At 44.5% G+C, this 26,034-nt stretch overlaps 2 protein-coding genes across 36 annotated transcripts in view; one reads left to right on the forward strand and one right to left on the reverse strand.

Annotated features, from left to right (window-relative positions):
• CCDC15 (coiled-coil domain containing 15) overlaps window positions 1-7,053 on the reverse strand; it is a 49,300-nt gene extending 42,247 nt beyond the window's left edge. For 14 of the 35 annotated variants that reach the window (XR_015157303.1, XR_015157304.1, XR_015157300.1 and 11 more), the window contains exons 1-4: window positions 6,822-7,053; window positions 6,272-6,460; window positions 3,733-3,882; window positions 2,707-2,898 (exon numbers count right to left, since the gene is read on the reverse strand). Coding sequence is in view for 19 of the 35 variants with exons in the window: in XM_086382968.1 (XP_086239094.1) it covers window positions 2,707-2,898; window positions 3,733-3,882; window positions 6,272-6,451 (522 nt within the window). In the remaining 16 variants the exon portion in view is untranslated. Of the gene's footprint in view, window positions 1-2,706; window positions 2,899-3,732; window positions 3,883-6,271; window positions 6,461-6,714; window positions 6,791-6,821 lie in introns of those variants that run through there. The other 21 variants (XR_015157302.1, XR_015157301.1, XR_015157299.1 and 18 more) reach the window with 3 other exon arrangements.
• The window catches only part of HEPACAM (hepatic and glial cell adhesion molecule), a 37,722-nt gene continuing 18,549 nt past the window's right edge, over window positions 6,862-26,034 (forward strand). The window contains exon 1 of the mRNA XM_086382972.1: window positions 6,862-7,000. The gene's annotated coding sequence lies outside the window, so the exon portion shown is untranslated. The remainder of the gene's footprint in view (window positions 7,001-26,034) is intronic.

The raw sequence follows: 26,034 nt of genomic DNA on the forward strand, positions 1-26,034 counted from the left end.
TAAAGAAGAGTGAACACACGTAGAGACAGGGTGACCAGCTGTCCCAGTTGGCCTGGAGCTGTCCCAAAGGAGTTAGTGCTTTGGACACTGTCTCACTGTCTAGTTCTCAGTGACATCTAGTGGATAGAAAGTGCAACAGAAACAGTAAGATTAAAAAAAAAAATTGAGCTTCTATTGTCACAGATTGCATAAGCAAAAGTTTATAGGCTTAGAGTAGTTTAAGTCACTGAATATTCCTCAGTAGCTCATCTTCTTTAAAGAAAAAAACAGGGTCGGGACTTCCCTGGTGGTCTAATGGTTAGGACTCCTTGCTTCTACAGCAAACAGCATGGATTTGATCCCTGGTCAGGGAACAAGAAGATCCCACAAGCCCCAAGGCCCAGCCCAAAAAGAAAAAAAAAAAAACAAAACAGGGTATAAAAACTTTTATATTCTAGACTTTTTACTGTTCCTATCTTAAAATTCTTTTTAATTTACCAATTCAACTCAGTTTACCAGTTCAAAATATACAGCTCAATTCCACCTCCTCCAAGAATTCTTCCCTAACTATTTCTTTAGAATTAAAACATTTTTGAACTTCCACTGCACAGATTTATCACCAAATGCAGCAAATATTTCCATATTATTAACCAACAGATTCGGAGTCTGTTAGCTTTGAATCTCACAGAAGGCAATGGCACCCCACTCCAGTACTCTTGCCTGGAAAATCGCATGGACGGAGGAGTCTGGTGGGCTGCAGTCCATGGGTTCGCTAAGAGTCGGACACGACTGAGCGACTTCACTTTCACTTTTCACTTTCATGCATTGGAGAAGGAAATGGCAACCCACTCCAGTGTTATTGCCTGGAGAATCCCAGGGACGGGGAGCCTGGTGGGCTGCTATCTATGGGGTCGCACAGAGTCAGACACGACTGAAGCGACTTAGCAGCAGCAGCTTTGTATCTCTACTTGGAAATGTAAACCCATGAAAGGTCCTATTTCACATATCATTAGTATCCCCACAATGCTTAACAAACACAGTATATTCAAATATCTGTGGACTGATGTGTCCTATTTAAGTATTATACAGATGAAGTACAAGCCTCACTACAATGAGATTTATAGCTACCAGCACCATGAAAGCAAGGGCTGTGTCTGTCTTGGTCAATGTTTTATCCTTTGTACTTTATGCAGTGTCTGGCTCAATAAATACTGGCTTGGTAAATTGTTCATAATATTTAAAAGAAAATAAAAAATGATCACTACAAGCCAAACAATAACAACAAAAAGTCATAGTCTGGGAAAGAGAAAAAAATCTTTTTAAAAAGTATTTCAACACACATGTACTTATAAAGCTTTCTCTATTTATCCTAACAGCACAAAAAGATTAGCTTTATATTTATGACCAAGCATGTTAGTATCACACAACTTTTATTTTCACATAATCATAACTTTCTACATTTTTTTTCTCCTCTTACTAACACTTTGGATTACATTTTAAAAGGATAAGATAGGAGAAGGAAATGCCAACCCACTCCAGTATTCTTGCCTGGAAAAGTCCATGGACAGAGGAGTCTGGCGGGCTGCAGCCTATGGGGCTACATGACTGAGCACATACGCATGAGGAGGGTGGAGGGAGATGAGTTGGTAGCAATAAACTTGTAGAACTAAATAAAATGAAATAAAATAAAATGATAAGATGAAAGATTATTCCCACAACGAAGGTGAAGAATGTGACCAAGTGAACAAAAGCCAAGGTACAGTCAGCAGGGTGGGGGTGCTGATTAGATGGCATCAAGTGACTTGAGTGGATGGAGCTACTCATGGCGATTAATTTTTAAATATTAGGTATACAAAGTCAATCAGCGAAAAATTATATTAAAAATTTGTGAGTATGTCAATTTAGAGTTTACTTATTATTACTTGACTTATAGATCAATTTATTGTGATAATCAGACTGAGGGACAGAAAAAAGAAACAAAAACAGTCAGTGAAATTCCCATATATGTACTGAACCTTTGTGGAATAGAGGTTAGGAATCACTTTTGTCCATATGCTATAAACTGAGAGTCACTTACCCATAACAACTTAAGTATAATTGGAAAATCTACATTCTTTGACTTAAAGCTTTTTTTCATAAGTTTTGAACTCGAATACTTTGGTATCATAAGTGTCCAATCAATAAATATAAATTTTTGTTGCTGTTGTTCAGTCACTAAGTCATGTCCAACTCTTTGCAACCCCACGGACTATAGCATGCAGGCTTCCCTGTCCTTCACAATCTCCTGGAGTTTGCTGAAACTCATGTCCATTGACTCGGTGATGCTATCCAACCATCTCATCCTCTGTCTCCCCCTTCTCTTCCTGCCCTCAACCTTTCCCAACCATCAGGGTCTTTTCCAATGAGTTGGCTCTTCACATCAGGTGGCCAAAGTAGTGGAGCTTCAGCTTCAGCATCAGTCCTTCCACTGAATATTCAGGGTTGATTTCGTTTAGGATTGTCTGATTTGATCCTCTTGCTGTCCAAAGGACTCTTATATAACTTTAAATATATATTAAAAATAAACATCATCCCATTCATCTTCACTTTAGAAAGGTAAAAAAAGGGGGGGACATGATAAAAATCCAAGTTGATGTGACACCTAATCTCTACATCATAGGCCAGGTATGTCATATATCTAAAAAAAGAAAGAAACCAGAGACATAAATAAAATGAAAATGTACTTACAGCCTGGGCTTGTTGGTGGAACAGTTCACTCTGATTCTCTCGGTCTTCTATTCCACCCTCAAGCATCTGGGGAGGAGGTAATCTGGCCCTTCCAATAGCAGCATTCAAATTGCTTGGAAAAACGCTGGTTCTTTTAGGAGTTAAGTGTGCTGGATCTGAAGAGTACATGGCTATAGAGCCTTCTTTCTCTGCCTAGACGAAAGAAGAAAGAATGAGATTCTCTAGTTGAGAGTGATTCCCCCCAGCCCAGTATAATCAACTAATATCTACAAGCAGCCCAAAAGTCTTAAAACCAGGGTTGGTGAGAGGGATGGGAAATTTTAGTTGGCAAAGAAACTAACATTTACCAGGTACCTACTGGGTGCTAATAATCTACATTATCTAATTCTCAAAACAACACTGTGGGACAAGTATTATATCCCCACTTCACAGAAAAAGAAACCATGCTGAGAGAATTTAAGCACTTGGCCCAAGGTCACATAGCTGCTGTGGCTGCTAAGTTGCTTCAGTCGTGTCCGACTCTGTGCGACCCCATAGACGGCAGCCCACCAGGATCCCCCGTCCCTGGGATTCTCCAGGCAAGAACACTGGGGTGGGTTGCCATTTCCTTCTCCAATGCATGAAAGTGAAAAGTGAAAGTGAAGTCGCTCAGTCCCAGCAACCTCATGGACTGCAGCCCACCAGGCTCCTCCATCCATGGGATTTTCCAGGCAAGAGTACCGGAGTGGGTTGCCATTGCCTTCTCCAAAGGTCACATAGCTAGTAGGGAGCAAAGCCAGAATTCAAACCCCAGCCCAAACTCTGACATTATTTATTACTATTTGGTGAAAGCAAAAGAGGTAGTCAGAACAACACAGGAAAACACAAACAACAGGTTCTCTGCCTACAAATCGACTGCCCTCACTAGTTAATCAGATTATACAAAGCCTGGGCTCAAAAAAGGTGATTCTGTTATTGCCTAATAGCATTTCCCATAACAAACACATGTTCCATCCAATCTTTACTCAGGCTCACTTTTGAACTTACAGCTTCATAAGACCGCTGAAGTTGTTGCTTTTTCCTCAGCCTAATTTGCTGATTTACTCGGCTTTTGACTTGTCTCTGAAAACGCTTCAGAGCTTCTTGCTTCTTTCTTAGCTGCTCCTTCAGTTCTTCTTCAATTATATATGCTGAAGTCTTTAAAGATGAAAGATAGAAAATAAATTCACTGTCCCACTAGTTTTGCCTACTGTAAACACAAAGTGGTCAGGATACAATCCCCAAAAAATAATTCAGTTCTATAATCCAAAATTCCCTGTACAATAAAGAAGTCACAGTAGTTCAGAGCTGATAATCTAGACATAGCTGTGCTGTGCTCAGTCGCTATGTCATGTCTGAGTCTTTGCAACCCCATGGACTATAGCCCACCAGGCTCCTTTGTCCATGGGGATTATCCAGGCAAGAACACTGGAGTGGGCTGTCATGCCCTCCTCCAGAGGATCTTCCCAAACCAGGGACTGAACCCAGGTCTCCTGCATTGCAGGTGGATTCTTTACCATCTGAGTCACCAGGGAAGCTCAAGTGAGTACCAAGAACTTAAACCAAATCACAAACTAAAACTTAGAATCTGTGAACACAAAAATCAAATCTTAATTTTTCATGTACTGAGAACTAAAAGTTTCTTCATTAATTCTCAATGAACCAATTCAAACCTATCTTATGTTTCAGTTTCTAAAGTGAGTAAAACAGTCCACATATACCAGACTGCTCAACTTCCCTGGTGGCTCAGATGGTAGAGAATCCACCTACAATGCAGACCTGGGTTCAATCCCTGGATCTCGAAGATTCCCTGAAGAAGGGAGTGGCTACCCACTCCAACATTCTTGCCTGGAGAATTCCATGGACAGAGGAGCTTGGTGGGCTAACAGTCCATGGGGCCGCAAAGAGTCTGGCATGATTGAGAAACTAACACTAACATACCAGGTGGCTCACCACTCACCCACTATGTGCTATTATAAAATGAGAATTATGCTGCATTTTTAACCAAGCATGCCCTTCCTGTCATCTCTACCTAGAAAAGGCCTACTCAGTCTTCAAGAACATCCAATACCCATCTGGTACCTCTCATTCTTGGAGAAGCAAATGGCAACCCACTCCAGTATTCCTGCCTGGAAAATTCCATGGACAGAGGAGCCTGGCAGGCTACAGTCCATGGGGTCCCAAGAGTCAGACATGACTTAGCGAATACACCACCGCCACCACCCACCACCTCTCATTCTTACTAACATTGAGTACAATAATTCTTAACTCCCTATTAGATTATGAATCCTTTGAGGATAGGAAATGAATTCATTCTCCTTTGTTTCCCCTACTGTAATGGAGCCTATAATACAAAGATACTCAATATTTATATAATGCTTAATTACAAAACAATCTGGAACATTTTATTACATGAGTCCTTGATCATTGTTCACTTCCTTTAAGTGCTCTGAATAGCAAAGAATGAAAATAATAGTAGTCACCATGATTAAGGATCTATTAGCATAAACACTTTAACTCATATCACTGAATCCTCAAAACTAGCTCCAATACTAGGTATTCTTATCTCTTACATGAAAGATGAGGAAACATTCATCTTTAGTAGCAGCCAAAGATCCTACAGCTGGCAAGTAGCAAAGCTAGAACGTTCTCTGACTCCAACACTTATGTCCTATATTGTATTGCTCTTCTCTAGACTATGTTTCTCTTCCATACTGCTAAGTCGCTTCAGTCGTGTCCGACCCTGTGCGGCCCCAAAGATGGCAGCCCACCAGGCTCCCCCATCCCTGGGATTCTCCAGGCAAGAACACTGGAGTGGGTTACCATTTCCTTCTCCAATGCATGAAAGTAAAAAGTGAAAGTGAAGTCATAAGGAATCTCCAAATTAAATAAACCCATCATACCTCCTGTCTATCCCTACTTCTAACACAGTGATACCAAATTCTAATTCTGAGGGGTGCCTCAAATTATTTCACAGTCTCTAAATTCTCAAAATCAAGTGAATTTAAATTCCAATTAAAATTATATGAGTTCCAAGAAATCTGTCCCATAAACTATTCTAGAACATATGTACCAGAGAGTAGAATGTACAAGTATCAATGAACAATTAGGTAACACAATTCCAAAGGAGATATATATATATATAAAGTCTGGACAAGTGACTCAAGTTAACTTAAGACCAGACAAACTGAAGCCACCGGCGCCTCTTTCCTTAACTCCCATTGTGTGTCTGCCTTCTTTTGCCCTCACCTTGAGATTACCAAACATTTTCCTGAAGTGCATGACTGGTTCCAAATTGTGGCTTTCAAGCGTAAACCAAAGATTAAGAGTGTACCACATTTTAGAAACAACTAAACATCTTTGTATGATAATTTAATTAACAACTACATATTCGTTCAATAACCGTAAAGCAAAAACATAACTATTTATGACGGAATACAAACGGCAACCCCAGACTGCTTATCCGAGCACAAGGAATTAGGGAAGGCTAACAAAAAGAAAGATGGGAGAAGAAACCGCACCACATAGGCATCAAACTGACACTCACAGCTGCCGGGACTTCTGAACTATCTGGCGGGGCAGGCTCCACCCAGGCCCCGACGGGTACTATAGCCTGGTTCCTCTCAGCCAGCACTGCCAACACATTCTTGCTCTTCAAGGGGTTTAAAGCCAGGGGCAACTTTGAGGTATTTCGAGGCTTCTTGAGGGGGGCCATACTTCTTGGCATCTGTGACTCCTGGTTAGGAGAGAGGAAAAGCTCAAAATCTTCAAATGACCGCCTTAAAAACTCAATTCCCTAACAGCTGTGCCACAGACTTCTGAAAATGAGTGAAGCCTTGCAGGAGACCCTAGTCTGACAAAGATTCTGGCGAAGGAAGGAAGGGGGAAAAGAAGGGGAAAGGGAAGATACAAAAGAAGTGTTATAAAGGCAGGAAATGTTTCAAGATCGCCCTCGAAAAGCAACACGGAAGAGAGCGGGGGACAAATAACCTGACTGAGAAGGAAACTGTGCCATTGGTGGCGCAGCGACATGGGAAAGGAAGAAAAGAGCGTAGCAGCGGGAGGGCGACGGGACTGGGAGGGTGCGGGGTGGGAACCTGGGTCTGAAGTTCAAATAATTGGTATCCGGTTATGGGGACAGCGCTGAACGCCGGGGAGTCCCGGACCAGAGAAAATCCTGTTTCTCCGGCCTCGGGGTCACACTCTGGCTGAGACTGCACCGGCCTAGTAGTATCGATCGCAGCTGGCCACACCTCAAGCTAACGTGGATACTAAGGTAACTACCGCCAGTAAACCGCCGCTTTGGAGAAGGCCGCGCCGCGCTGCCCCGCCCCGCCCCTCGGCGGCCTCGTAGCCGCCTCTACCGGGCTTGCGTCATCTCCCAGGGACTGGGAAAGCGTGAGGGGCGGAGTTTAGCGCTCCAGATGTGCGTCACCTCCGCTTCGTCTCGCTGAGGGGGCGGGACTTGTGAATGCTGGTGGAATGGGTGCGGCCTGGGTGGGTCCACCCGGCGGCTGGGAAACCGGCCATCAGAAATGTAGGTCTGCCGGCAGTGCTTCGAATATCCCAGCGCCGGGAACGTCCGGCATCTTCCGGAAAAGGAGTACGTCGGGCTGAAAAGCTGGTTGACTGAGCGTGTTGTTGCTAAGTCGTGTCTGACTCTTTTGCGATCTCATGGACTGTAGCCCGCTAGGCTCCTCTGTCCGTGGGATTCCCTAGGCAAGAGTACTGGAGTGGGTTGACATTTCCTTCTCCAGGGGATCTTCCCGACAGGGGGGATCGGACCGGGTGTCCTCCTTGGCAGGCGGCTTCTTTACCATTGAGCCATCAGAGAAGCCCATAACTGAGCTGGCCAGGGGCCTAATTGAAGGAAGCACAGGAAAAGGATGGGCAAAGGCGGGCCTCGCAGGGCTTCCTTGAGGAATGAACTAAGCTTCAGCTCAGACCATGAAGAATCTGCCTGTAGTGCAAGAGACCAAGCTTCGATCCCTTCAGGAAGATCCCTTGGAGAAGGAAATGGCACCCACCCCAGTATTCTTGCCTGGAAAGTCCCATGGACAGAGGAACCTGGCGGCCTACAGTCCATGGGGTCCCAAAGAGTTGGACACGACTCAGCAACTAACACTTTCAAGCCACTTGTAAATCATGCTGATCCTTTGTACACCTCCTTACATTAGTAGTGCTATTTCATACATGTTCTTATGCATAAGTATGGTAGCCTCCTGAGTGGTCTCCCTGTCTGCTCCAAGCTTTAGTATAACCCAGGGACACTTCATTATCCCTGTGAGACACCCATTCATTCTTTCGTGTAACTTATAATTGAGAGATTTTTATATACCTACTGTTTTAGGCACTGGAAATGTATAGTAGTGAACAAAACATATAAATATCTCTTGTTCATGGAAGTGACGAGAAATAACAAAACAGACTCATGAATAAGTAAACAAATGTGTCTGAGTGATGAGCATTGTAGATTAAAAGCTGAGATCAGATCAGATAAGTCGCTCAGTCGTGTCCGACTCTTTGCGACCCCATGAATCGCAGCACGCCAGGCCTCCCTGTCGATCACCAACTCCCGGTGTTCACTCAGACTCACGTCCATCGAGTCAGTGATGCCATCCAGCCATCTCATCCTCTGCTGTCTCCTTCTCCTCCTGCCCCCAATCCCTCCCAGCATCAGTCTTTTCCAATGAGTCAACTCTTCGCATCAGGTGGCCAAAGTACTGGAGTTTCAGCTTTAGCATCATTCCTTCCAAAGAAATCCCAGGGCTGATCTCCTTCAGAATGGACTGGTTGGATCTCCTTGCAGTCCAAGGGACTCTCCAGAGTCTTCTCCAACACCACAGTTCAAAAGCATCAATTCTTCGGCGCTCAGCCTTCTTCACAGTCCAACTCTCACATCCATACATGACCACAGGAAAAACCATAGCCTTGACTAGACGGACCTTTGTTGGCAAAGTAATGTCTCTGCTCTTGAATATGCTATCTAGATTGGTCATAACTTTCCTTCCAAGGAGTAAGCGTCTTTTAATTTCATGGCTGCAGTCACCATCTGCAGTGATTTTGGAGCCCAGAAAAATAAAGTCTGACACTGTTTCCACTGTTTCCCCATCTATTTCCCAAGAAGTGGTGGGACCGGATGCCATAATCTTTATTTTCTGAATGTTGAGCTTTAAGCCAACTTTTTCACTCTCTACTTTCACTTTCATCAAGAGGCTTTTGAGTTCCTCTTCACTTTCTGCCATAAGGGTGGTGTCATCTGCATATCTGAGGTGATTGATATTTCTTCCGGCAATCTTGATTCCAGCTTGTGTTTCTTCCAGTCCAGCGTTTCTCATGATGTACTCTGCATATAAGTTAAATAAACAGGGTGACAATATACAGCCTTGACGAAGTCCTTTTCCTATTTGGAACCAGTCTGTTGTTCCATGTCCAGTTCTAACTGTTGCTTCCTGACCTGCATACAAATTTCTCAAGAGGCAGATCAGGTGGTCTGGTATTCCCATCTCTTGAAGAATTTTCCACAGTTTATTGTGATCCACACAGTCAAAGGCTTTGGCATAGTCAATAAAGCTGAGGACGAGGATAAAAAGTGTGTCAGAGGGTAGAGGAGATGGAATTTTAGATAGGATGACCAGAGAAGGCTTCACTGAAATAATTTTGAGCAAAGACTCCAATACAAATTTCCATGGACTAGTGGAACAAGCCGATTTTCACTGCAGAGCTTTCTAAAAGTTCCAGGCAAAGTGAACAGCAAGTACAATTGCTCCAGAGTGAGTGCCTCCCTGCCTGGCTGAGAACCTGAGCCCTGGGGCTTCCTCACATTAAACAGGCTGGGAAGAAGAGGGGAATGCAAAGAGATTGGAAGGATCAGCCAGTCAGCCTAGGAAGAAAACCAGGAGTGTGTAATACCTTGAAGAAAATGTTTTATTGAAGAGGAATTTGACCTGTGTTAAATTCTGATAGGTCAAATAAGATGATGACTGAAATTTAACTGTTGGATTGAACAACATGGAGGTCATAGATAACTTTTATGAGAGCAGTGTTTTGGGGGTAGCTTGAGATCAAAAGGCTCTGTTGGGTAGACCTAGAGAGGGAGGAAAAATTGGAGACAGCCATTTTAGACAACTCTTACAATGAGTTGAATTGTAAAGTGACACAGAGAAAATGTGTATCTGAAAGATAGGATCATAGGATTCTTTTCTTTAATATTGCAGTCCATGTGTACTGTTGATGCTAACTATCCAGTAAGCAAAAGAAAACTGACAATGCAGGAGAGAGATGGGGGAATTTTTGTATCTGTGTCCTTAAGTGGGTAAGAGGGAACAGGATGTAATGAACAAGAGGGAATGGATCTAGTGAACAGTTGGAGGGATTGGCCTTAGATAGCAGGAGAGAGAGTTCATTGTAACACTAGCAGTGAAATAGAATATATACTGGTAACTGGCTAATGTGGCAGTGGGAGCTTGTGGAAGTTCTTTTCTGATTGCTCTGTTTTCTCTGTAAAGTAGTATTTTTGTTAGCTGACTCTTATAAGCCCCACCTCCTGGTATTCACACCATGTGTAGTCCCCTTTCACACTGTACACACTGTGTCAAATTGTTCTGTGTGACCAACAGTATATGACACGTCACTAGAAATTAGGTTATAAAAAAATGCTGTGTTTCTCTCCACCATGTACTCTCATTCTCTCCATCTCTCGCTCTTGCTGTGATTCTCACTCGTTCCCAACGTTTGCTCTGGGGGAAGCCATTTATGTCATGAGAAGTCATATAAAAAGGACCACGTGGCAGTGAACTGAAGGCTCTTGCCAGTAACCTGGTGAATGATCTCGGAAGTGGATCCTCCAGCCCCAGTCAAGTCTTCATAGACTGTAGTCTTGACCAACAACTTGACTGCAATCTCATAAGAGACCCTGAGCTAGAGTATCCAGCCAGAAACTTTGTGAGATAATATTTGTTGTTTCAAGATGCTAGATACTGAGGTAACTGGTTACAAACTATTTGTAATAACTATTACAAATAGAAAGCAAGTTCATCAATGAATAAAATAGAAAAAAAAGAGATGCTGGACATTTGAAAAGGTATAAAATAGTTGTCCAGAAGAGTAGAAGTATGAACTAGAAACATGTACAGTTGCCAGACGGCGTTAAGGACCCATGTGAGGTTCATGATTATGGATTTAAAGTGAGACTAGTCAGCATGTTTGAGGCTTTTCCTTCAGTTGCATGGTTACAGGCATAATCATAGACGGGGGTTTTAATTTTAACCAGGGTTGAGGTTTTACTAAACTATTACTCACAAGCAAGAAAGGTGCAAAAGAGTTAAAGATGAGTACAAAGGAGTAATTAAATGACTGACCATGGAATTGAAACTTCCCTGGTGGCTCAGATGGTAAAGAATCCACTTGCAATGCGGGAGACCTGGGTTCAATCCCTGGGTAGGGAAGATCCCCTGAAGGAGGGCAGGGCAAACTGCTCCAGTATTCTTGCCTGAGAATCCCGATGGACAGAGGAGCCTAGAAGGCTACAGTCCATGGGATTGCAAAGAGTCAGACATGACTGCGTGATTAAAAATCATCTTACCTACTTGTCACCCTTTCCCATATTTGTTTTGTGTGCTTAGTCGCTCACTCATGTCCAACTCTTTGCGATCCCATTGGCTGTAGCCTGTCAGGCTCCTCTGTCCATAGAATTCTCCAGGCAAGAATACTGGAGTGGATTGCCATTCCCTTCTTCAGGGGATTTTCCCAATCCAGGGTTCAAACTCGGGTCTCTTGCATTGCATGCAAATTCTTTACCATAGGAGCCACAAGGGAAGCTACTAAATAGATAAGGGACCTGGTAAAGTTGTCAGGATCAAGACCTTGTAGGGTCCAGTGGTGGGTCTAAGGTTTGTTAGAACGAGATGCACCGAAAAAATAAGAGGTGGTTGAGGGACTTCCCTGGTGGTCCAGTGGCTAAGATTCCCAGCTCCCAATGTAGGGGGCCCAGGTTCCATCCCTGGTCAGGGAACTAGGTCCCACATGCCATAACTAAGAGTTCGTGGGTCACAACTAAAGATCTCACATGCCACCACAAAGACCTGATGCAGCCAAATAAATACCTATTTTTAAAAATAGGTGGTGACCTCAAGATGCTTGAAACCGCAATATTGGTACTGTCAAAGTCTATGGTATGACCAAGGGAGAGAGTGCTCAAGTAGAAGAACAAAATTGCTGCAGAAGAAGAGGTCAGAGAAATGAGGGTAAGAGCACTGAATGGATTATTCCTGAGGTTATTGAAATCACCAAGATCCATGACCAGAATAGTGTTGGTGAGAGCCAGGAGCAACAGTCTGCAGGGAATTCCAGTTAAAGACCTGGAGGTTGGTGAATGAGTGTAGCTGGCAAATTAGTGCGTGGCATAGCCTAATATCAGAGTCAAAGCGAAGGGCGAAGCAGAGAAAAAGGAGCTCCATTTTTATAAATAATAGAATTAAAAAACAAATGGTTTCTAGATAGCACTGAGTAATCAAGTAACAAGAAGGAAACCCAACATTGTAGGGCAATTATCCTCCAATTTTAGAAAGTAGTGTAAATTTTTTATAATTAATTTTAAAAAAAGAAAGGGGAAAAAAAAAAAAAAAGAAAACACACCCCACATCCACCCAGGGTGGTGAGAAACAGAAAACAGCTACTGCTGGAGAGGGCCAGAGGGAGATGCACCTACACACACACACACACACACACACACACACACACACCCCAACACTAGGAAGAAGTGTTATCAGGTAGCTCCTCTAACCTGCTCACTCAGGTCTGTGCCTCCCACTAGCTTCTGTGCCAGTGGCTTCTTATAAATCTATATTCTTGCATTTCCAGAGAGATCTCATCTTGAGCCCAGCTCCCATTTGCTGACGTTTTCACAAGGCTTATCTTTCGTGGCCAGAGTTGGTTTTCTCAGCAAGGGAACTGTTTGCTTGGAAATGTCTGTCTTCTTCAAGAACTTAAAAGAACCGGTGCTGCTGGCACCAGAGTGTTGCGGCCCTGCTTCAATCACTGCTCCTCGGGGGGATGCTCTCTGATGTGTGTGGCTGGGGAATCCCTGGCCATCAGCGCACAGAGCCCGAGTCACTGGATCCTTGGCAGGGGTCCACCCCACACAGAACTATGAAATGTGCTGCTTGGTTGCCGCTAATCTGTTTGTGGCTGACTGACCCTCCCCCCGACCTGTAACACACTGGAAAACGTGGTCACCTGTTTGTCCCAAGGGTCTGTCCTAAGGAGAACTTTTCCTTAAGTGGGAAAATTGCCTGTTCCCTGCTCTAGGGACCTGGATGCTCGACTGCTGTGTCGTCACCCATTTCCAGTCTCTTCCCCACACTTGAGCAGGATTCCCTAGGGTTAGCATCCAATGTTCTGGGCTGTTTCCTCCAAGTCTTCTCTGTTCCTCCTCCTCTTTGCCTACCTCTTGATGCCAAAAACAACTCCTCTGTACACTGGTGCTGAATTAAATCTTGGACAGAGTTTTGGGGGAAGCAGAAAAGAGTAGCTTGATTGCTTTGCCAGGCAAAGGGGGCCACAGTGGGCTAATGCCCTCAAAACCGTGTGTCCCCCCTTGGGGAAGACAGTGACAAGTTTAATAGTAAATGTCAGCTCCTGACTTTCTTCTGATGGGTTGGTGGAGAGCTAAGTAGGTGTCAACATCATCAGCCTTCAGGTCCAAATGGTCTGGGGTCAACATGCTTAAGGGGAGCATATCATAACTTCTCCCACCTGGAAGGGGTTTCCATATCTACAAACTACCTCAAAGATATTGTCGTGTGTATCCTTTGATGGGGAAAGAGGACCTTGCCCCAAGGCTGCTCTTGACTGTTTCTACTTGGTCTTGCGTCCCCTCCCTTCCCTAATTAACAACTGTTTGAATTTGCCCACTGGAACTCAGGGAAGGTCATGAAGGTTGAATGAAGGCTGTTTCCTGTGATCAAGGAAATGGGAGACACAGAAAGGCTCTGTGCCCAGGAGCCCCACAAGGCCCTGCTTGGTATCAGTCTCAAAATAAACTTTCTAACTGAAGTCATTGGCAAGGGTCCTTCTGCTTGTTTGTGCCAACCAAGTTTTTTACAAGCAGTGTTTCCTTGTAAATGGCATCAATTACAGAGTGTTCCGATTAAGCCCGCTTGTGTCAAGAGCATCTGCTGTACTCATCTTTGCAAAAAATTCTCTAAATTTATCAAAGATGAAGACGCATTTTCCCCTTTCTCTTCGTAGGTGATTAAAAAATATATTAACACAAGAACTTCATTGTCCTCCATATTACCAAATACTCATCTCACATGGACATAGAGATGCACTTCCCAGATCCCGAATCAAGGAAGGACTTGATGGCCCAGCTTCTGAGAGCGTTGTAACCCCTTGAGCTGTCGGCTCCTTAAGGAACATCAGCTTCAGAGAGCAGCCTTGCTCTCTCTCTGAGGAGACTCATCCCAAGATCGATGGGTCTGGGAATGTAAAGACAAGATGGTTTTTGTCTATTATTATTATTATTGTTTAAACTTTTTATTTTGGATTGAGGTATAGCTGATTACCAATGTTGTGATGGTTTCGGGTGAACAGCGAAGGGACTCAGCCATGCATATACGTGTATACACCCTCCCCAAAACTCCCCTCCCATCCAGGCTGCCACATAACATTGAGCCGAGTTCCCTGTGCTATACAGTAGGTCCATACTGGTTGTCTATTTTAAATATAGCAGTGTGGACATGTCCATCCTAGACTTCCTAACTATCCCTTCCCCGCAGCAACCCTAAATTGTTTCCTAAGTCTGTGAGTCTCTTTTTGTTTTGTAAGTAAGTTCATTTGTATCATTTCTATTTCCATTCCACATATAAGTGACGTCATATGGTATTTTCCTCTTCTGTCCGACTTGCTTCACTCAGTATGACACTCTCTAGGTCCATCCATGTTGCTGCAAATGGCATTAATCTCACTCTTTTTAGTGGCTGAGTAATATGCCATTGTGTATACATGTACCACGTCTGCTTTATCCATTCCTCTGTCAACGGACACTTAGATTGCTTCCATGTCTTGGCTACTGTAAACACTACTGAAATGAATATTGGGACACATATATCCTTTTCGATCATGTTTTTCTCTGGATACATAAGGTGTGGGTGTTTCTGCCTAACCTGGAGCAATTCCGATGAGCCATCATTTCAGCTTCAGAGCTCCCCATGGACTTGGCTGAGGCTGTCCAGCCTGAATCACAGTTCAATCGATCCTTCTGCCTCCTCCTATTTCCTCCTCCTCCCTTCAACAGGTGTCAATATCCAGTCCCTGATAAAATCCTGAACTTGAAACTTCGTTTCAGAGTCTTCTTCCTGGAGAACCCAACTACAACCCCCTCTGAGTGTTGTTACGCCTCAGGGACCAAGGCACGAACAGCTTTCAGGCCATGTTACTCCCAGTGTAAAATCCATAGATAGTCCTTGTGTGTATGTGCTAAGTTGCTTCAGCCTTGTCCAACTCTTTGCAACCCTATGGACTGTAGCCCCACCAGGCTCCTCTGTCCATGGGATTCTCCAGGCTAGAATACTAGAGTGGGTTGCCATGCCCTCCTCCAGGGGATCTTCCAACCCAGGGATCAAACCTCCATCTCTTATGCCTCCTGTATCAGCAGACATGTATGTTCTTTATCACTAGCATCATCATTATTCTTTTCTTATTCATCAAAGAGACTGGCAATATTTCAAAGAGATGGTCTAACCACAATTTAAAGTCCTTCCTATTCACTGTTGTCACTTCTGAGCCTGTGGATTAAGCTAACTCTCAAGGTTATCCCACCTCTAGACTGTGAGCGAATGTGAGCCAATAAAGTCCCTTATATGAATGCCAGTTTGCATTAGGTTTTATGTTGTTTGTAACATAGACAGCCCCTAGGTGAGCAAAATAGAGGGAGGCTATTGGTAAAGGTAAGAGAATGGAGTGGATAAGCAGAAAGATTCAGAGCTGCCTACAAAAATTGGTTCCAGTGTATAAGCGCTGCAATTCTAGACCCATGTGGCATGCTTTGCCTCTGATGGGAACTTCCCTGGGATGACTATTTGTAGTCGAAGAAGCTTCACTAAGATGAGAGACTTCGCCTTAACACAAAGCCAGTTTGGGTCAAAATGATTTTATCTGTCAATAAAGTGTTGCCTATATTATTCACCATATTTTGGCTTTTTTAGAAAATGTACTCCTAAATACTAGTGGTAAAGAACCCACCTGCCAATGCAGGAGACATAAGAGACACAGGTTTGATCCCTGGGTCGGGAAGATCCCCTGGAGGAGGGCATGGCAATCCACTCTAGTATTCTGGTCTGGAAAATCCCATGGACAGAGGAGCCTGGCAGGCTACAGTCCATAGAGTTGCAAAGAGTCGGACATGACTGAAGTGACTTAGCACCAAAATACAAAAATTGCAATCTTAAGAGATACTTTAAAAAATATATTGAAGGGTCTAAAAACAATTTCAAAAGAGGAATTTCAAGGATCTTTTATAGGGAACTTCCCTGGCTGTCGAGTGCTTAAGACGCCAGGTTTCCAATGCAGGGGGCCTGGGTTCTATCCCTGGTCAGGGAACTAGATCCTACAACTAAACTAAAAAATTCTGCATACTGCAACAAAGATCGAAGATCTTGAGTGCCACAACTAAGATCAGGCACAGTCAAATAAATAAATATACTTATATAAAGAAAAGAAACCTTGTCTCTCCCTACGTTGAATCCCATGTATCATAAATTCATTGTCTTAAGTGTCCTCAGAGTCACCACAGGGGACTCAATCATTCTCTTGCTAAATCTGTTTTTTTTTTTTTTTTCATAAGTTCCTGTTGCTTGCCTTTATCCTTCCTTGTTTCATACCTTGTCTCAGAGACATCGTTTTTTCTACCCATTTTTTACTTCTGGGCTTGACTGAAAGCAACCTCTTTCAGGAGTGTAGGGTGTGAACACTAGAACAAGAAGCATGGGCTAAGTATACTCTATGTTGACATAACCTATGTGACTTTGAGCCAGTTTCTTAACTTCTCTGAGCTTCGTGTCCCTCCTTGGGAAAAAAAATTCTTGCCACACAGAGTTGTTAGAATAAGACAATATTCTAAAAGACAGTTTGGCAGAGGAATGGAAACAATCATTAGTTTTTAAGGTAGGGAAAGTTGGGGATCCTTTAATCTTTTTAAAGAAGCAGTTCTATTCTAGATAAGTGTGTAATCCCTCTTTGTTTGGGGTGGCTTTTTTTTTTTTTTAAGTTTTAATTAGCCCAAGGAAAGGCACATATCAGTGGTAAACTATTTTCCCCTCAAATCCTCAGTCTATGCTGCATGCTTCAGTTTCTTCGTCCCTTTCCGTAGTAAAGAACCTTAAAGTCACTGCGATCTTCCTGTGGGTATTTATACTTTTAGATAAAAAGTACCTTTAAGTAGCAGTGCAGACAAGGCTTGCAAATGTCCCTTTGTCCCATTGTCAATTTGTGTGCCTTTATCACTTCTAATTTTGCACAAGTACCCATGTAAAAAGTGTACCTTTTTCCAAACTTGTAAATAAAAATAACCTTAAAAAAATAATAAAAGACAAACTGTAAGGGCAGTAGAGCTGCATTATTAACGGCATTGTAGATTTATTAATAGATGCCACGTTCCCAGGTAGGGTTAAATACCTCCGCAAGGATTGTGTTTTCTGTTACTTTCGAACCGGTCCCCTTCCCCACATCCCACTCCTCTTACTAAAGTCTGGAACACAGAGTGCCTTTCACACAGTAGGCAGTTGACTTCCATTAACGAGCCTCCCTCTCTGGGAGGAGGGCAGGGAAGGGAGGATGGGAGCAAACACTTTCCCAGATACCATTGGTGGGAGGACACCATTTGAGCATCTAGGAGAGAAACAATGAAGCCTTTGACCAATTGAGGGTAATCTGTGGCTTCCCCATGATTTTTCAACCTCCTTTTGTTTGAGCACTGAAACTTTGTTGTTGTTGATTAGTGGGCTCAGTCATATCTGACTCTTATGACCCCATGGACTGCAGCCCACCAGGCTCTTCTGTCCATGGGATTTCTCAAGCAAAAATGCTGGAGTGGCTTGCTGTTTCTTTCTCCAGGGGATCTTCCTGAAGCTTTACATGAACAGAAATCCAGAGATGTTTTCTAGAATGTCCTTGCCACATCTTAAATAGGCCAGTGAAAGCTGGATCTCTCCATGCTGTAATGCCAGTGAATTGCTCCTCTTTGTTCCTCTGGAGAGTTGCTGAACAGGGCACGTTCATCAGCTGTGGACTCAAGCCTGAGTTCCTCTCAGCTTCTGAGGGGGCAGGAATTCTATTCAGAAATCAAATATTGACTCTCAGCATAAAACACTTGGATGCTTTTCAGTATTCCAGTTTGGAACTGGGAGCTCCTCCTCCCAGCCTTATGGAAATCTACCCCAGGACCCCATGCTCTCCCAGAATCACACATTTCTCCTAATATGCCCCGTGTCTTTTTGAGACACTCCATCTCTGCAGAGGGCTCCCCTGGGGGCACAGACGGTAAAGAATCTGCCCACAATGCAGGAGAACTGGGTTCAATCTCTGGGTCGGGAAGATGCCCTGGAGAAGGAAATGGCAACCCCTACCCCAGTATTCTTGCCTGGAGAATCCTGTGGACAGAGAAGACTGGCGGGCTATAGTCCATGGAGTCACAAAGAGTCAAGCACGACTGAGCGACTAACACACACACACATCCCTATAGGATGCTTTTCTTCCGGGTTAATCCTCACAGTTACAGACATCTGCAGGCAGCAAAACCAACCTGCAGTATGCAGGCCCCAGGAAGGGCAAGGGAGTTTTTGACACCCACCCGCCCTATCTCCATTTCTTTTTGATGTTTCTCAGAAGTGAGCCAGAGTTGGAGAGCTTTAAAAAGAAAAAGGAGAAGAAAAAAAAGTCCTTGGGGAGGGCCGTCCCTCACTGTCCAGGCCCACAGAAAGCTTGTTTTGTTCCAGAGAGAGCTGGCCAGCTAATCTGTCTCTTGTTCCGTGGTTGCTGGAGCAGCGGAGCGCTGCCTCCTCCCCACACAAAGCCTCACACAAATTCTTCGTTTCCCAGGCAACGTGCCTCAGCTCCACAGACTCTCCGGTCCTCCTACTCCCTCCACTCTGGCAAATTGAACTGATGGTAGGGACAACCTTGGCACCATTCACATACAGGTTTATGGAAGCAAGAATCAAAAATAGCTTCAGCCAGAAGAGAGGGCACCAGGAGTGGGCAGAGAGGTCCACATTACATCCTGGAGCTTAGTCAGAGGGTAGGTCCTGGGAGCAAAGGTTAGACCAGGAGGTGGACTTCTGACTGATGACTCAGACAGGTGGTCAGAAGCCTGAACTTTATTGGTGACCAACTTGTGTTTCTAATCCAAGTTCTTTTTATTTTTAATTGGATAATTATTGCTTCACAATGCTATGGTCTCTGCCATACCTCAAGATGTATCAGTCATAACTATATACATATCTCCTTCCTCTTGAGCCTCCCACCACCATTCCAACCTTCTAGGTCATCACAGGGTGCCAGGCTAGGTTCCCCATGTTATACAGTAGCTTCCCACTAGCTTTCTATTTTACGCATGACAGTGTATATATGGCAATGCTACTTTCTCAATTTGTCCTGCCCTCAGGAACTGGCAACCCACTCCAGTATTCTTGCCTGGGAAATCCCATGGACAGAGGAGCCTGGTCAAGGGGCTGGGGGGAGGCACGCTATAGTCCATGCGGTTGCAAAAGGGACTTAGCAACTAAACAAAACAACTGCCACTTAGTAACAACTGCCACTATATAACCTTGGCAAGTTGCTGACTTCTTGAAGTTTTAGTCTTTCTTGTCTGTAAAATGGGGTGGTGATATCTGCTGAGAAGAAGATACTGGGAGGATTAAATGAACAAATAGATAGAGAGTGCCTGACAGGAGGAGTAGCTTACACACACACTTTGAGAGCAGTTAGAGAAGGGCAGAAGGCTTGGACGGTATGCCTGTCTGAGAGGGTCACCCAGAAGTCTGGGGAATTAATTTCTCCTTACCCATCAGAAGCAGCCCTCAGCCCAGATCTGATGGCAGGTGGTGGATAAACATTACAGTGGATAAATGCTCCTTGGGTGTGATAACTCTGGGGCTTGTTCTTCATTATTTCCCACAGGATTAAGCTCTAGCTGCCCGCAGTAGTAATCTGCTTGATGTGCAGCCTTCCCTAGCTTCCTTCACTTTGCCTGTCTCATTCCTCCAATATCCTACCTGGTTTTCTGGGATCAATTTTCAAATAAAATATCCATATTTAACTTAAAAAAAATTAACTTCCCTATACTGGGTCTTACTTGTGGCATGTGGAATCTAGTTCCCTGACCAGGGATCAAACCTGGGCCTCCTGCATCGGGCGTGCAGAGTCTTAGCCACTGGACCACCAAGGAAGGCCCTTGAAATTTAACTTCTTGACTCAGTGTTTGCCTGTGGGGGAGGCTAAGACACCGATATTTCTCGACATTTCTGAAGGCTACGTTCTCAGGACCACCGCTGACTCAGAACTTCTGCTTCAGCTGATTTAATCAGTTCAGAGATCATTTCACTGTTCTACATGTGCCGCTTCCTACCCACAGTGGCGATCCGGACCAGGAACTCAGTCCTTGGCTCAGTATATAAACACACACACACACCTGTATTAGTTTTCTATGCTGTGTAACAAATTGCCACAAATTTAGTGGCTTAAAATAACATACATTAATTTTTTTAGTTTCTGTGGGTCAGGTACAGCTTAGCTGGGTTTTCTGCTCAAGTTTTCATCAGACTTCAATTAAGATGTCGGCTGGTCTGCGTTCCCTTCTGAAGCTCGAGGTCCTCTCCCAAGCTCAGATAGTCATTGGAATAATGTGGTTACTTGCAGCTGTGGGACTGAGGTTCCTATTTTCTTGCCAACTATTAACTGAGGGTAGCTCTTGGCTACTAGAGGCCCCTAGCATTCCCTTGCCATTAGGCTGTTTCACAACAGGGAAGCTGACTTCTTCAAAGTCAGCAAAACCATCTGTCTCTAATGTGCTAAGTCAGAGGCTTAGATAACATAACCTAATCAAGGGAGTGGCTGTTCCATCACCTTTGCCATATTTATTAGCTAGAAGCACACACACACATACTCCAACTGTGTATAGTAAACTTTTCTGAGAGTTTTGATGAAGACAGAGGAGAAAGAGTTTTATAGTATAACAATGTCAGCTTCTCTTTTTTAAATGTATTTTATTTTGTTATTGTATTAATTTATTTGGCTACGCTGGATCTTAGTTGTCTCCTGTAGGATGTTTAATTGCAGCATGTGGGATCTAATTCCCTGACCAGAGATCGAACCTGGGCACCTTTCATTAGGAGCATGAAGTCTTAGCCACAGGGCCACCAGGAAAGTCCCCAAACTGTTCTTCAGTTTTCTTCAACTCCCCACCCCTGGTTGCTCCCTCCCCCACCTCATTCTTTGATTCTCCCTCTCTGCTCTTTCCCCATCCCCAAATTCCTGTCTGTTTCTGTTACACAGCAGTTTATCTTTTTATGCCTTGACTCCCTAGGCTTAAGACCTTGCATTCCATTCCTTGTGGCATATCCAGATATTTTTCTTGCTAAAGACAAGAAGAAGTGTCTTCTCTGCAAGAAGAATTTAGGTGCCATTTGTTAAAGGTTTTTTTTTTTTTTTCCATTCTGCTACCAAAGATTAATTACAAGTTAGTGGAGGAGACAGAAATGACTCAATTAATAGTAGGAAGTGAATGAGGAAAGGAGGGGGAAGACACTAACTATAAAATCACCAGTGATGTTACGGTATTAGTAAGGACTGAACCCACTAGCAGTAACAGTGCCAGAGCATTCTTCCTGGATCCTGGAGACAAAAAAATAAAAAATAAAACAGGCCAAGTAGGTGGGGACATTCCTAAATCTAACGGTAGGGTTATTAAAATTGGTGCTTATTTATACATGATTTGTGTGTGTGTGTTTTATCTCTTTTTGCCTGTACTGTTAAGTAACTTTAGGAGTCCCAGATCTGTTGTTAAGTAGCAGGTTAACTCTGGGAAAATTCCTTAACGTCTCTGTCCCTTAATCCCTCATCTGAGAAATGAAGACGTGAGACAAGGTCCTCCTAAGTGTCTCTTGCAGTGTGTGAGTCTGTCGCTCTGTGATTGTTCTGCCACTCCTGCTAGATCTTCAGTTCTTCAAGGGCAGAGATCATTTTATAAATTCTCCAGTCAGCTTGATTTTTTTCTCCGCAATTCACAGAGGTCTGTATAAGGTGGTGACTCAGTCAAAAACAGTGCCTCCCATTCTGGAGAACGGAACACTTCTGAGTTTAAGCCAGCAGGGAGGTGTGTGTGTGTGTGTGTGTGTGTGTGTGTGTGTGTGTGTGTGTGTTGGGGGAGGGTTTCTATTCCAAGCTGCAGGACCGCTGGTTGCTCAGGACAGGGCCTGAGAACAGCAGGCCAGGGCTGCCATGAGTGTTGGGTGGAGGGTGGCAGGGGCGGGGTAGGGTCAGAATCCCAGAATAAGTGCCGAATAAGAGTGGCCTGAAGCCACCATGGGCAACAGAAGGGCCAGAGGACTGGGTTGAGCAGCTCAGGAGAGGAAGATGCCCATGGAAATGCGTCTACTCAAGTGCTCAGAGGAGGAAGGGGCATGGGCCTTGGCTGCCGTCGGTCAAGAGGTGTGTCTCCACCATTGTTTAACAGCCACGTTATGCAGCTCTCAGAACTGGGTCCTGGGAGGAGACCCATAAGAATAAAGAGCTACAGCCCGGGCCCTGAAGAGGTCTCCCAGGCTAATGAGGAGATGGCCACAGTAACCATATTTTCTGATCCCAAAGAGGGACATGCTGATTGACCAGTACAAATATACTTTCAAAGTTAAAGACATGTAATATTTATAATCAGGATATCCCTACCAATAAAACACAAAACCTCAGCCTGACTCATCAACAATTAGCTGGAACAGACACACCCGCAGGGAAAAACCCAGGGGATGCCCGGGAGGTTAAAACAGGGCAGGTGGGAGGTTAAAACAAGGTCAGCCAGGGCAAGTGAGATCACCGACACGTGTCGTGTACGAGACCAAGTTGCCTGGGCTGTTACCTATGTCTCTGTGACCCAGTTGCCTAGTAGATCAGTGGCCGCGCTCAAAGTGCATTCCAGTTATTTCTGGGAATTCACCAAGGAATGCCTCCTGTGTGTTCACACCCTGCTCTGTTCTCTGTAGTTGCTATTTGGTGCCCTCCTCGCTGTCACTCCTCTGGTCCAGCCCCCACACGCACAGCTGCCCCTTACTCTATCCAGCTCCCCCACCCCGACAGGTTCTCTCCCATTCAGTGTTCAGCAACTGTCTGCTGAGTACCTACTATGTGCCCCAGCCTGTATAACACAGTAGGGCTTCAGAGGCCGATGACACTGTCCTTCTGTGTTCTTGAGGAGAGAAGAGCCCAGAAGCAGATGATATGAGGTTCTGTAGGGCTGTGTGTGTGTGTGTCAGTCGTTCAGTCATGTCTGGCTCTTTGTGACCTTATAGACTGTAGCCTGCCAGGCTCCTCTATCCACGGGATTTCCCAGGCAAGAATACTGGAGAGGGTTGCCATTTTCTCCTCCAGGTATCTTCCCGACCCAGTGATCGAACCCGTGTCTCCGTAGCTTAGCCTCTGCTTGGATCAATCAATCTTTTCAGTTTCCACCCCCAACCCAGCTCCTCTCTGAGAAGGTTTAGGGTGAGCGTAGCTGTGATCTTGGCGAAGCAGCAGTGAGTGGTTTCGTGAAGTGAGATCTTAATTCCTTGCCCAGGAATTGAACCTGGGTAGCCTGGATGAGAACCAGGAATCCTAGCTACCAGACCAGCAAGGGCTTCAGGCTAGAAGCTATTTTTTCCTGGATCTTTGCCCCCACTGGAAAATGTATGTATCATGGAGGCAGGTACAAAGTTTATTATTAGAGACACAGCACAACAACAAGTTGGAGAGCACACAGAGAAACGGTTTGATTAGTTAAGACAGAAACAAGACGGAGATGCACACCCAGAGAGGAAGGGTGCGGGCATCCCCTCTGGTGAGGAGGAGTGAAGTAAAGAGGCGGGCAGTTAAGTCATTTATATCAGGCAGTTCTTCTGGGTCTTTGTCTTCCTTCAGGCCAATTATCTGGTTTATTTTTCTACACCTGACCTACCCTGGGACACTCCCCTGGGTGTGCACACCGCCCTCAGCCAAGATGGATATCCAAGTGAAGGCTTCTGGGAGGAGCAAGACTCATTACGGCCTGGCATTGTCTCTTGACTTTTGACCCACAAAGAACCTTTCGGTGCATTTGTAGTGTCTCACTTGTCTCAAAAGAGGGGGACACGGAGATCCCTTCATCATTTATTAAAACAGGGTTTTGCCTCTCTTTGTCCTTGCCATGACTATTACCTTGACTTTTGCTGTGACTATTACCTTAAGGTGTTTATAAAAGACAAACATTTGCTATTTACCTTGTTTCTTTTGTTGCTTCCATTTCGGAGGGCAAACAGGAGGCTGACTGTAAATGCCTCAACTGGAGCCCACCTATCTCTTGTCTCAAGAAATGCTAAAGAGCTGTAAGTATCCAGCCTGAAGCCCACTTCTTTGTGCCCCATGAAATGCGGATAGGAGGCCAGTTGTCAATGTCTAGCCTGGAGCCCATCTGTCTCCTACAGCAGCTGGTGGGGCCTAGGACTCCTTGTGACAGCAGAGGAGACAGTGCCTGGGGACCTGTGTGGCTTTCAGGACTCCCACTGGTCTCTGCTCGAGTCTCGGTTGCTCCCTGGTCTGAGGGGCAGTTGGTGGCCTGGCCTCAGGTACCTAGTGCGGCCCCTTCCCTCCCTGTTCTTCCTTCTGCTGGTTCTTTCTCTCCAGCACTTCTGGGTCCCCTCAGGAAGTGTGCGGCTCTTTGGGAGCACTCGTGTATTCTGTGTGGGGGTAAGGAGCCTGAGGTTCATCCCTGGGGTGAGGGTTGGGGGGAGAACTTATTTCCTGCTTCTGTCTTCTGTCACAGTTCTCTTCCCATAATCCTTCAGGCTGAAAACGGCAGACTGCAGGCTTTCTATTTCCTGAACGTCATATTCTTTTGTGCTAAGTTGCTTCAGTCTTGTCCGACTGTTTGCGACCCTATGGACCTCATGTAGTTTGCCAGGCTTCTCTGTCCATGGGATTCTTCAGGCAAGAATACTGGAGTGAGTTGCCATGCCTTCCTCCAGGGAAACTTCCCCTGGAGGTTGGAGAGGGGAACTCTCTGTGTTGGCAGGAGAGTTCTTTACCACTGAGCCACCTGGAAGCCCCTCATATCCTTTTACCTCAGACTATAAGCCTCCAGGTCTAATCATCACAAGCAAAAGAGGCCATTTCTACACTATAGAACACTATGATCCGGTCCACAACCTGCTCTCCATGATACATCGAAGGAACAGATAAAAGAAATTAAAATATCCTTCAGTTCCTTACAGAGACTGGCTTTCAAGCCTTTCATCTTGCTACTGACTCTAACATACTGTTTTAAATGTCAGAAGCTGAATATTGCCTTTTGCTTTTTCATTGTATTCCTGCTGAAGCTCCACTAACTCTACCAGAGGCAGACAAGTGCCATAAGCTGTCTAGGAAGAAGTTGCAATCATAGAGATGCAAAAGGAAAAAAAAAAATCTCATTTATGCATTTCAGAATATTTTTTGGAGTTCCTCTGTGACGTCCAAAACCAATGCTGTCCATCTCTTTTCCCCCATCTTTCAGCTCAGACGGACCATGCACTAAATCTTAAGTTCTAGAAACCTGACTTGATACTGCTGCTGCTAAGTCACTTCAGTCATGTCCGACTCTGTGTGACAGCCCATAGATGGCAGCCCACCAGGCTCCTCTGTCCCTGGGATTCTCCAGGCAAGAATACTGGAGTGGGTTGCCATTTCCTTCTCCAATGCATGAAAGTGAAAAGTGAAAGTGAAGTCGCTCAGTCGTGTCCGATTCTTAGTGACCCCATGGACTGGAGCCTACCAGGGTCCTCCACCCATCGGATTTTCCAGGCAAGAGTACTGGAGTGGGGTGCCATTGCCTTCTCCGAGTTGATACTGTGTATGAAATAGATAACTAATGAGAACCTACTGTAGAGCACAAGGAGCCCTACTCAATGCTCTGTGGTGATCTAGATGGGAAGGAAATCCCCAAAAGAGGAGATATATGTATACATGTCAGTGATTCTCTTTGCTGTACAATAAAAACTAACACAGCATTGTAAAGCAGCTATACTCTGATAAAAATTTTTAAAAAAT

This window comes from Bos grunniens, chromosome 29 (assembly GCF_055505025.1).
Source record: "Bos grunniens cultivar Pamir isolate PY7600 chromosome 29, Bosgru_T2T1.0, whole genome shotgun sequence".
Lineage (NCBI taxonomy): Eukaryota > Metazoa > Chordata > Mammalia > Artiodactyla > Bovidae > Bos > Bos grunniens.